Source organism: Echinops telfairi, unplaced genomic scaffold (assembly GCF_000313985.2).
Source record: "Echinops telfairi isolate 266 unplaced genomic scaffold, ASM31398v2 ScPeMD7_2;HRSCAF=8, whole genome shotgun sequence".
In the NCBI taxonomy this organism is placed as follows: domain Eukaryota; kingdom Metazoa; phylum Chordata; class Mammalia; order Afrosoricida; family Tenrecidae; genus Echinops; species Echinops telfairi.
Window position 1 is genome coordinate 4,024,156 of NW_022103898.1, and position 12,068 is coordinate 4,036,223.

The following is a 12,068-nucleotide window of genomic DNA, read 5'->3' on the forward strand; positions in this document are numbered from 1 at the left end:
GGTGCGGCTCGGGGAAGCCCGAGACCCTCCCCAAACCCTGCAGGCACCCCGCCAGCTCCCCAACACTTACTTTTTGGGTGGAAGGTGTAGACACTGCTATCCCCATGCCTGACCCCGGGAGGACAGAGAGAACCTTGTACTGAAAGGCAAGGGCATGTGTCACCATTGGACATCTCCCAGAACAGGCTGCCACCTCCACCCACTGCCCCCGGGGACCCGATCAGGAAGCTCATTGAAGAGAGGGGTTGGGGAGCCAGCAGACAGGCCTGGGCACCTCACCCTGGCTGAAACATGGGCTGTGGGCCCTGGGCTCCACACCCGAGTCTCACGGGGCCCTGCACCACGCGGCGCAGCGGGCTAGCACAGGCTTGGACAGGCCCACGGACATCTTGGGGGGCCCAGACTCATCTGGGTTCTATCCAAGCCCCTCCCTGGCCGGCGGCAGACAGGTGACACACCCACCTTCTGGATGTCCGTGATGTCCACCAGCTTGATGACCTTGTTTCGCTTGGAAGACCCGGACTTGGAGCTCTCGAAGCACAAGTAGCTGGGTGGGGGCAGGGAGACAGGTGGGGTCCAGCTGCTGGGCCAAGGCAGTGCTGGCTCGGGGGTGGGGGTCCTATCCAGGAGCCCCCAGGCACACCTGCCCCCCTCACACCAGGTCACACAGCCTCTCAAAGCGGAGGCCGCCGCTCCCCACAAAACCAAGGCTGGGGTAGCCAAGGCCCCGTACCCCAGGACAAGGTCGAGAACATCCCCCCACCTGGGTCAGGTCCTGGGTCAGGCCACTAAGGTGGCCTTCCACACGAGCCCCGTTAGAGGGGGCTGTCGCAGGCTGCTGCCTTCCTGGGGAGGGCACCTCGATTCTCGGGGGCACTGGGCCAGCCTACCATGGGTCCGAGAGATGAGGACAGGATGGAACCCTCCAGTACCCTCCCTCCCTCCCTCCCTCCCTCCTTCCCTCCCTCCCTCCCCGGGAAGCCCAGATCTTCAGCAAGAACAGCAGGGACCCCCTGCCTGGCCTCTGGGACCGGACCTGCATCAAGCAGCTCAGCTGCTGGCAGGCCTCCGGTGCGGCACACTCACTTCTCAGTCACGTACAGCACGCCATTGCGGATGTAGTCCGTGGGCATCTTGCGATCCCTGTTGATGAGGCAGCAGCGCCACCCGCTCTCACACACTGTAGGGGGGGAACACACCGGCCACGCGTTCGAGAGGGCGTCTCACACAGTGACCCACGGGTGGGCGGGGCCCCATCTTGCCTCTGACAGGCAACTGTTGGCGCTACAGACAGCCACAGTGCTGGACATGGCCAGGCAGGCACAGACGCCTGCTACCCCGAGCCTCTGCTGTTCCCACCTGGGTGGAGAAGGTGCTCCACCACCAGGCGGTCCCTCTACCGGCTGTTCAGGCCTGGGATCCCAAAAACCCAGGACGGCTGGTCCCCCAGCTCCTGGCCACTCTGCTGACCAGCCTCTCCAACTCAGAGCCCCGTGACGTGGCAGGGGCTCTGATCAATGTGTGCACCTCTGGCCAGAGGGCAGTGTCTGGTAGCCAGGTCCTCGTGCAAGGGCCAGGGTCTGGTGGAGAGGGGTGTGTGTGTAACAGGCTGTGGTCAGTGTCCGGACCTGGGCGATGGTTGTGCATGGTGGTGGGGCCCCTGGGTCATGGTATCTAGGTGGCGGGGTACCCAGACAGTGGTCTGTTGGTGAGAACCCCAGGCTGTGGGGTCTGGTGCCTGTGCTGCGGTGAGTTCTGGTCACTGTACATACCTGCCAGCGGCCGCTCATTCTCCGTCAGGTTGAAGATTTCGTGGAAGTTCCCCTTCTTGGTGCCGTGGAAGCGGCTGGAGTCCTCGTCTCTGCTCAGGCCGGCTGGGGCGCTGGCCACGCAGCTCCGGGAGGAGGCGGTCTGGATCTGTGGACAGTGGAGGCCCATCAGGCACAGGGACGGGCAGCTGGCCACAGGGTACTGGGGACATGGGAAGACAAAGTGCTCAGGTGTGCACAAGCCCCCACGTGGGCTGCAGGCTTGCAAAGTACAGTGTGTGGTGTCTGCTGGACACTGAAGTCCTGTTCTTGCAAGGCGGGCAGTTCAAAACCACCTGCAACTCAGCAGGAGGAAGACAAGGCTTTCATCTCCCGCTGTGACCCGGGATGGGCTCGATGGCAACGAGGGTTGGTTTGTGTTTTGTTCCGGCCCCAGCATACAGGCTGTGCTCGGTCCATGTCCAGCACGTGTCCCCAAGGCCCATGTGTCCAGCGTGAGGCATTTCAAATGGACACAGGTGGGGAGGGGGCGGCCAAGAGCAGTCAGGAACCAGCACTCGGGTCACGATAGTATGAGGCCACTGACGTATGAGGCCCACATGACGTACACACACACTCAGAGCCTGTCCTGCTGGGTGACACCTCTACTGGGCCTGGGCCACCTGCCCCATCCTTTGCTCCCTCTGAGAGTGCACCATCCCTCAGAACACACACACCAGACCACCCTGGGGTGCTGCGTGTCTGGGGGCACTGAGGGTGCTGGGGCCCAGAGGGTCCATTGTCCCAGGACTGCTTGTCCCGGCCGCCTCAGCCTCAAAGCCGTACAGTGGGGCCTGGGCAGCTCGCCCCCATGGGCCCTGCAGAGGTCAAGGGTAGCCTGCCAGTGACGGGCGACACTGAGTTCTGAGGCCCCCACCATTGGAGCCCGTGGCTCACCCGGCGTGACACGGTGGCGCTGGCTCGCTCCTTGAGCTGGGGGTCAGTGGGGAGATTCTTCCAGATGATGTAGGGGGTGTCATACTTGGCTCGCAGGCGCGGGCAGCGTTTGAAGATGAAATCGATGAGGAAGAACTTGATGCCGGCGTAGAGGCCTGAGAGGGGAGCAGCCCTCTTGGATCTCTGCCACCAGCCTGCCACCCGGCGGCAGTCCTGGCCCCTCTGGGGGACCCCTCGCCCAGGGCGAGCCCCCCACGGCGGTGAGCACCCTCTTTACCCATAGCAAGCCCCCTGGGCAATGGCTATCCCCTACGGCGAGCCACCAGCCCCACGGGCCGTGGCCGTCGCTCACCCGCAGCGAGCCCCACGAGGCGGTAGGGGAGGAAGCAGGAGGCAAGGAAGGCGGCCCACAGGGCGATGTAGAGCTTCTGTGTGATCTCGGGCTGCACCCACATGAACAGGCTGCAGGGAGGGGGTCAGTGAAGCCACTTGGTCACCCACCCTGGCCCCCACCTGCCCTGCCCCCATTCCACTCACTTCTTGATCTTCTCCAAGATGTCGGCCATCTTGCCAAAGAGGTTCTGTGTGGGGACAAAACCGAGTGCACAGCAGGAGTGAGCACGGGGAGCACTCAGGCTGAGGGTCTGAAGATGGGGAGCACTCAGGCTGAGCGTTTGTGGGGACAGGGAGCACAATTATCCACCCACCCGTAGACAGCACCTGGCCCAGAACTTGGGGTGCTCAGGGCCCCAAGGCTCCACCACCACCTGGACCAGGCCAGCACCACTGCCCCCTACCCGTAGCCCCATGACCAATCCAGCGTCACCTGTGCCTTCTGGGCTACGTCCAGCACCAGCTGGAACTTCTCAGACACGGTCAGGTCCTCTTTGGGAGGCTCCTTCAAAGGAAAAGTGAGCTCCCTGAAAACGACCCACAAATACGAGGAGGGATCCCCTCCCCAGCAGTCAGGGGGTCACACTGCTGTCCCCACAGGGGACAGCTCTGCCATCTCACCCAAACTCGTGGGGGATGGGGCAGTGGACAGTCCCAGGCTGCAGTGAGGGCACACAGAGGTTCACTTCCTAGCTGGTCCCCCTCAACACCCCGTGCCCCATACTTAGCAGGAAGGGAAACTGAAGCCCTGACAGGAGCAATGGGGCAGGACGCCAGTGGGTGCACACATGCCCCACCCAGGGGCCCCAGGAACCCTCCAGGCCCTTCTGCAGAGCAGAGCGATGCCCCGGGCCCGTGGGACTCACCACAGCTTCAGACACCTCGGGGACAATGCTCCACTGGATCCTCCAGCCCCTGTGCACAAGGCCATGCAACGGTCAACGGTCATCTGCCCGGGCTTTTGCCGGCCAGGGACCCCCAAGTGCCCAGAGGGGCCAGCAGAGGGGATGGCAGGGGTGGCTGGTGGGGATTGGTGTGGGGTGGGGTCCAGAGTCCGGTCCCTGATTCCTGGGAACAGAGCACCTAGCCTCCTTGCCCGGCCCACCCTGGGAGCGTGGGTTCCAGCACATTCCACAGCCCCTCCTCCAGGCAATGGGGCCCCAGGAGGGCACTGCCGACACCTTCCAGACTATTTATTTATGCGTCTTATTTTCTAGGGAAAAGCCGACGGGGAGCTGAAATTCTGAAGCCCAGGTTTGCGGGGCTGTGGTCCTCATGGAGAGGCCCAAGTCCATGTGGAATCCGGATCCATTTCCCTCCTTTCTGACCTCAAGGTGAGTGTGTGAAAGTGGATTCTAATTGGGAGGCGCTGAACAGAGAGTAAGACAAGACCATGTTCTGACATTGTGGTGAGGGCTGCACCAATCTTAGTGTGATCGATGGGACTGAACAATTACATTGTATCGTGTGGGGAAACAATTACATTGTATCGTGTGGGGGAACAATTACATTGTATCATGTGGGGGGAAATTACAATGTATCATGTGGGGAAACAATTACATTGTATCATGTGGGGGGGAATTACAATGTATCATGTGGGGAAACAATTACAATGTATCGTGTGGGGGAACAATTACATTATATCATGTGGGGGAACAATTACAATGTACCGTGTGGGGGAACAATTACATTATATCATGTGGGGGAACAATTACAATGTATCGTGTGGGGAACAATTACATTGTATCGTGTGGGGGAACAATTACATTGTATCATGTGGGGGAACAATTACAATGTATCGTGTGGGGAACAATTACATTGTATCATGTGGGGGAACAATTACATTGTATCGTGTGGGTGAACAATTACATTGTATCATATGGGGGGAAACAAGGAGATTACAATTGGGGGAAGGGATGGGTGGGGTGGGAGGCGCCTTGACTTACGCTTGAAAGAAAGCGGGGGACTTGCCTGGCGCTGTCCTGCATGGCTTGCTGAGGACAGTCTCATGGTATCTAACAGATGGGGTCCTGGTGGACTCTGGGCCGCACAGCCATGGCTCACACCCTGACCACCACTTAGCCAGGAGGTCGAAGCCCTGGGAACCAATCCTGTAACTGTTCTAATCTGCAGCCGTGTGTGTGTGTGTGTGTGTGTGTGTGTGTGTGTGTGTGTGTGTACATACATGTGTGTGTATATCTGTGGGGGGGGTGTAGTCCACATCTGTAGTCCCGCCTACAAAAATGGTGACGACTGGCCTGTCACCAGTTACGACTGTGAGGCAGCTTCCTGTCTCCCACCACGTACTGTAGGGAGCCCTGGTGGGTGGTGGCTACTGATGCCTCAGGCTGCTAACAGCAAGGCCAGCCACGTGAAACCATCACGCGGCAGCTCTCTGCTCCCGTAGAGTTAGAGTCTGGGGGACCCGCAGGGGCAGCACTGCCCTGTCCTGTAGGGGCACTCTGAGCCTGTATGCACTCAAGGGCAGCGAGCTTGGTTTTGGTGTCCCCCCGCCCGCCAGCATATTCTAAGCCCCGAGGCTGGAGTCAGTGGACTCCATTTTTGGCCTCTGCACTGTTTACAGAGGTGTCCTGATGGCACAGTAAGTGACATGGGCTGCCAACCACAGAGGTAGCAGTTCAAAACCACCAGCCATTCCTTGGGAGAAAGGTGAGGCTGTCTGCTCCCATAAACAGTGGCCGCCTTGGGGACCCACAGGGTCGCCCTGTGCTGTCCCGTAGGGTGGCGGTGAGTCAAGGCGGTGAGCACAAGTCTGTCTGCACCGAGGGTTTCCCTCCTTCTGGCAGGGTTGTACTGTGTCTGTCCCCAAAGGGTCTCCACAGACTACATTTGCTTCCGGACACAAACTCGAATGAGGATGGGGTGACCTCGAGGGCAGAAAGCTATGTTGCAGGAGCCCAAAGGAGGAGCCACGGCCACCACTGGAGGCCAGTGCAGGTGCTGGTGGCACAGGCGTGGCCTGCAGAACCCAGGCTATCAAGACCTACAGGTTCCCCCTCACAACCCGGGACCCCGGAACCTGGACCCTCACAGCACCAAGAGCCCCTGGAATCGCGTTGCCCACATGATGGGTCACCAGCTCCGGGGTCTAGGATGAGTGGCCCCACCCACTCCTGGCCTGGTGTGGAGCAGGCACTGGCAGCCGAAGCTGGGGGCTGGGCACATCTCGCCGGGCAGGGTCAGGACCAGCCAGGGGTTTTACATATGGTGCCTGCAGGTTCTGGAGGCTAACAGGGACCCCGCCAACATCAGTGCTGCTAGTGAGCCAGATGGGAGATGTGCTGGCCCTGGGGCGATGGGGAAGTGGCTGCGCCGCCCACATAGCCCACCTACCTGGCGATGAGGAAATTCAGGGACAAGCGCAGGATCGCCAGAAACAGGAACACGGGGATGGCCCAGCCGTGCCACACGGCGTTCATGTACACCTGCAGGCGGGGAAGGGCGGGGCGGTCATCTGACACATGGGCCACCTGCCCTCCTCCAGCGGCACCGGAGGGCCAGGTGTGCAGCTCTGCCACACCCAGGCTCGGCCATGATGTCAGAAGCCGGGAGAGCTGCAGGGCTGGGAAGTGGGGCACACTAGGGCTTAGCCAGGGCCAGCAAGATGCACATGGGGTCCTGGTCTGGCCTACACAGGGTTCTGGCCTGGCCCACATGGGCCCAGCCTGTCCTATATAAGGGTCCAGTCTGGCCTGGCCCACACTGGGTCCAGGCCTGGTCCAGCCTACATGGCATCCTAGCCCAGTCCACAAGTGGGCCTAGCCTGGCCCATACAGGGTCTTGGGCCAGCCCACAGGGGGGCCTGGCCCATCCCACCCGGGATCCAGCCCAGCCTACACAGGGTTCTGGCCTGGCCCACACAGGGTCCCTGCCTGGCCCATACAGGGTCCCAGCTGAGCCCAATGCGAGGTCACAGCACCCCATTTATCATCAGTCTCGGACCCCAAGATGGAGGCAGGACCCCAGGAGCCCCCCATCCGCCGGACAGCACTCACGACGAAGGCAATGGCAGATGTGTAGACGGAGTACCAGTCGGATAAGGCAGAGAGGTTCTTCAGGAAGCCGGTCACTGGCTTGGCCCCGCGCTCTGCAGATGAAGCAGTCAGCTGCGGCCAGCGGTCAGCCCAAGCCCAGGGCATCCCTCCTGAAAGCTGGCCTGGGCCCACCCATGTGACGCGAAGCCCGCCAAGCCCAGTCCCCCTGGGCCACTCGGGAACCTTGTAGCCACCCCATCATGCTGTCTGTGGGCGGTAACAGTTGGAAGAGGGAAGAAAGGGGGGGCAGGGAACAGACAGGTGTCAGGTAGTAGCCTGCACCCTCAGGGCTGGAGAGACAGCTGAGAGGTGACCTGGAGAAAAGCCAGTTTCCCATCTCAAACGAGGACTGGGGCGGCGGCGGGGCAGGGGTGGGGGTCACGTGGAGCAGAGGGGGCCATGCGGACTTACTCAGTCGCCTCATGTTCTCCGTTAACCTACGAGAGGGGAGAAGGGGAACGGGGAGCGCACTGGTCAACCCGTGCATTCCAGCCCGTGACCTGAGGTGCTCCAATAGACACTGGCAGCTTGGAGGACAGGCCCACCTCTCGCTCGGGTGAGCCCCTCAGGGCCCCTCAGCCCAGTGGGCTCTGGGGAGCCTGTCTCAGCACAGCCCACAAGCGGAGGCCCAAGTCCTATGAGAGCTGCTCCAGGTGGGGGGAAGCCCCTGCCCTGGACACACGGGCCACTCGGACACACAGCCACCAGGACACTCAGCCACCAGGGCACATGGCCACTCAGCCGCTGGGACACACAGGACACTCAGCCACCAGGACACACAGGACACAGCCACTAGGACACTCAGCAGCCAAGACACTCAGCCACCATGGCACATGGACACTCGGACACACAACAGCCAGGACACTCAGCCACCAGGACACACAGGACACAGCCACTTGGGCACTCAGCAGCCAGGACACTCAGCCACCAGGACACATAGACACTAGGACACACAGCTGCCGGGACACATGCCACTCAGACACACAGCAGCCAGGACACATGTCCACTAGGATACATGACCACCAGAACACACGGCCACCCAAACACAGCAGCCCAGACACTTAGCTGCCAGGACACACAGCCACCAGGACACACAGTCATCAGGATACACAGCCGCCAGGACTCACAGCCACCAGGACACACTGACACAGCTGCAGGACACTCAGCTGCCAGGACACACGGCCACTAGGACACACAGCCACCAGGACACTCAGCTGCCAGGACACACGGCCACTAGGACACACAGCCACCAGGACACTCAGCTGCCAGGACACACAGCCACCAGGGCACATGGCTAACCGGACACACAGTAGCCCGGACACTCAGCTGCCAGGACACACAGCCACCGAGACACACAGTCATCAGGATACACAGCCGCCAAGACACACAGCAACCAGGACTCACAGCCGCCAGGACACACAGGACACAGCTGCCAGGACACTCAGCCGCCAGGACACACAGGACACCGCCACCAGGACACCGCCACCAGGACACTCAGCCGCCTGACAGTCTGCAGTCCCAGGGAGCGCAGCCCTGCCCTCGGGCTTACCCAGGAATCAGGGGGCTCGCCTGGCCTGGCGCAGCCTTCGTGACCTACTGGAAACAGCTGCCTTCATTGAGTAGTGGGGCCCTGGTGGCTAGGACTCAGGGTTGCAGCATCCTGGGCCACAGCCCGACCACCACAGCGCCAGGGGTCAAAGCCCGAGGCCCAGTCCTGCAAAGGAGCCCACAGGCAGGCCTACCTCCGGGCACTGAGGGGCTCCTCAGCCTCCACGGTGCTCTCCTCCGGCTGGAAGCGGAAATCCTCCACATACTCCCCGAACCGGTCCAAGAACCACTTTTGCAGGCGGGCGCTCAGCCCCTGGCCCCGGCGGTGCTCTGTGGGGACAGCCGGGGTAGTGGTAAGGTTTGGCCCAGGGCCTGACAGCAGATGGCCACCATGGGGAGGGGACCACAAAGAGATGGTGGTGGGGGTTCTGGGTTCCCCCAGTCCTCAGTTCCATCAGGCACCTGTTTCTAGCCACCCCAGAGTCTAAGTATCTCACACCCCGCCTCCCCCCGCATCTCTGGGGATAACTGCAGCCCCTTCCTGCGGGTTTCTGTGGCCTGGGAGGGGACAAGCCCTGGGGAGAGAGAGGTCATCAGGTCTGACAGCAACATAAACTGCTGACGCACAGCTCAGGCCCAGGGCAGGCTGGCCAAAACAACACCACGCCCAGAAGGTGGACACTGGCCCTGCTTGGCTTGAGCCAGGTCTGCAGATCCGGCTGTCCCTCCAGGAAGCAGGTTGGGAGGTGCCTGCAGGGGCGCTGCCTGACAAGTGTGAGCTCCCGCCCCTGCACGCCCAGGGCCATTGGGCCTGCCCCACGTGGACACAGGGGCACCACACATGCAGAGGCAGCCAGAGCTCTGGAAGGAGTGGCCAAGGTCAAGGCCAAGGCTTCCAGTTCCCCCATCAGGGCATTAGGGAGATGGTGCACTCAGGAACCATCCAGTCAGTGCTGCCTCATGAGGACGCCTGCCCCTCGCCCCCTCATACAACAGAATGAAACACAGCCCATCCTGCGCCACCACCACCACAGTTTGAGCCTCTGTGTCCTACATCTCGTGGACAGTCGTTCCTGCTGACCGTCTGCTCTGTAACCAAGCTTGAGGTGTGGCCATCTATGGGGACTGGCGCCTCAGTTTCCCCACGGAGGGTCTGTGGTATTAGGCCTCAGCATGAACGCCAGCTCCTCACAGCAGAGGAAGCCGCATCCCCGCACACACTTGTGGTCCTTACGTCATCTGGTGCCAACTTGAGACTATTAAGAGTGCGGGGGTGGAGTCTAGCCTGTCAATCAGGTCGCAGCTTGATGACCTCCTTGGGAGGCCTGATGGAGATAAACAGCTCACTGGAGGCCAAATATAGACACTCTCTCTGCTTTGTCTTCCTGATGACAAGCCACATGGAGCTACGCGGATGGAGCCCTGGAGCTGGAGGAGCCACATGGAGACCCACGCCAGTGCTGAGATGCTTCCACTGCCACTGGATCCACAAGACTTTCCAACCACTGGCCTGTGATCTTCCAGCATTCGGCGTCATTGCCGGTGTTGCGGGGGTCTGAAGAGGAATTTATAGTCTGGTTTCGGATATATGGGCTAATATCGGACTTATGGACTTGATCTGGACTGGGCTGGGAGGTTTACTGCTCAGAATAACAATTACTCTTTGTTATAAAGCTCTTTCTTCTGTATAGATGAGTCTCCCTGGGTTTGTTTCTCTAGTCAACCTGGACTAACACACATCATAAAACAGAAGATGGCAGTGGGCAAGGGTTCCGTCTTGCTTGGATCCACAACCCCTGCTCCTCGCAGCAGCAGACAAGGGGTCGAAAGACACACTGACTGGGCAAACCTGCTGCCTGAGAAAGGGCTGACGTCCCTTTGAGGGCGTGGTGCGTCTGGTCCCAGTCACATTTTCCACGGCCGCAGAGACATGTGTGGGCTGGACAGTGGGTGAGGACGGCTGAAGAAGACCCGACCGATGCCTGTGGGTTCTGATGTTGGTGAAGAAGACGGATGTACCACGGACTGTCGGGAGAACCGATAAATCTGTCTTGAAGGTTCAGCCAGAATGCGCCTCAGAAGAGAGTGAGGATGGCGAGCCTGTACAAGACCAGGGGCCAGTCCCTGGAGAAGGATGCGCTTGGAAACTTAGAGGGTCAGCGAGAAAGAGGAAGACCCTCAAGGAAATAGATTAACAGTGGCAGCAACCACACGCTCACACATAGCAATGGTCTTGAGGATGATGCAAAAGTGGCCCTGGTGGTGTCGTGGTTACGCGTTGGGCTGCGATCCCCATGGTTGGCAGTTCGAAACCACTAGAGCCTCCGAGGGAGAAAGACTGGGCTCTCCACTCCCGTCCACCGTGACAGTCTCGGTAACCCACAGGGGGACGCTTTGAGTCAGCACTGACTCCAGGGCAGTGAACTTGGTTTGGCTGTGTGCTTTACTGCTCAGCCGCATCTCCTACACTTGCAACAGCGTTGCAAAGTGAGCTCCGAGGTTTCTTAGTTGAGGATCCAGAGTGTTACAGCGTTTCTCCTTGGAGAGCCTGTTGTTCAGGGAGCCCTGGTGGTGCTGTCAAGTAACGGCAATGTCGGTGGTTCAAACCCCCGGCTGCTCTACGGGAGAATGCTGATCTGCTTCCAGAAAGATCTATGGCCCGGAGAAGCCTAACCAGGGTGACCAGGAGCAGAATCTCCTGGACAGACAGAGTCTTTCTGGTGTGCTCACTCGTGGTGGCCCCTGGGACGGAGGAGCAGAACTGCCCCGCAGGGTTGTCTGGGTGGGAATCTCAACAGAAGCAGACAGTCACGTCTGCTCCAAGCCAATGAGATAGGTTAGGAGCTGCACACTTAAATGGCTGTGCCAGCAGGAATCCTTACACGACCGGCCCCGGGCAGACTGCAGCTCAGGGTGGGGACTGCAGCACCCGAGCCGTCCCCTCTGACTGTGCTGCCCAGTCACAGCAGCACGGCTGGCTGGGGGACGTGGTGCTCCGCCTGCCCGTGGAACTTGCCAGGAGGCTGGGACGGCCACGGCTTTGCTCCCGTAAGAAATGGAGTCCGGTTTGCTTGGAACGGCTTGTTGGCTGTAATGAGTCATCGATCCCTGAGAGTTTGAGTTCCCGCAAGGGCCAGGGACACGACCCCTTCCACCTTACTGCCTGCCCCCCAAGCCCCACTCACCTGCTCCATTGTTAGCCTGGGCCTGCCCTTTGGGAGGCTGCTGAGCCGGCTGCTCTTCGGACCTCGAGTGGGGACAGAAGAGGTGAGTCAGCCGTTAGAAGGGGGCCCTGAAGATCCCTGCCCTCCCTGAGGGAGCCGGGTGGCCCCACTGTGCTCCTGTTCACCGGCCGTGGGGGGGGGGG

The 12,068-nt window shown here is 60.6% G+C and overlaps 1 protein-coding gene across 1 annotated transcript in view; it reads right to left on the bottom strand.

Moving 5' to 3' along the window:
- Positions 1-12,068, bottom strand: part of GRAMD4 (GRAM domain containing 4) — a 30,692-nt gene that overhangs the window by 1,858 nt on the left and 16,766 nt on the right. Inside the window, exons 5-18 of the mRNA XM_004700218.3 lie at positions 11,887-11,948; positions 8,896-9,031; positions 7,565-7,590; positions 7,115-7,206; positions 6,453-6,544; positions 3,965-4,013; positions 3,532-3,603; positions 3,243-3,286; positions 3,058-3,167; positions 2,706-2,860; positions 1,773-1,917; positions 1,087-1,180; positions 463-547; positions 71-139 (exon numbers count right to left, since the gene is read on the bottom strand). Of these exons, the coding sequence (XP_004700275.1) occupies positions 71-139; positions 463-547; positions 1,087-1,180; positions 1,773-1,917; positions 2,706-2,860; positions 3,058-3,167; positions 3,243-3,286; positions 3,532-3,603; positions 3,965-4,013; positions 6,453-6,544; positions 7,115-7,206; positions 7,565-7,590; positions 8,896-9,031; positions 11,887-11,948 (1,231 nt within the window). The remainder of the gene's footprint in view (positions 1-70; positions 140-462; positions 548-1,086; positions 1,181-1,772; positions 1,918-2,705; positions 2,861-3,057; positions 3,168-3,242; positions 3,287-3,531; positions 3,604-3,964; positions 4,014-6,452; positions 6,545-7,114; positions 7,207-7,564; positions 7,591-8,895; positions 9,032-11,886; positions 11,949-12,068) is intronic.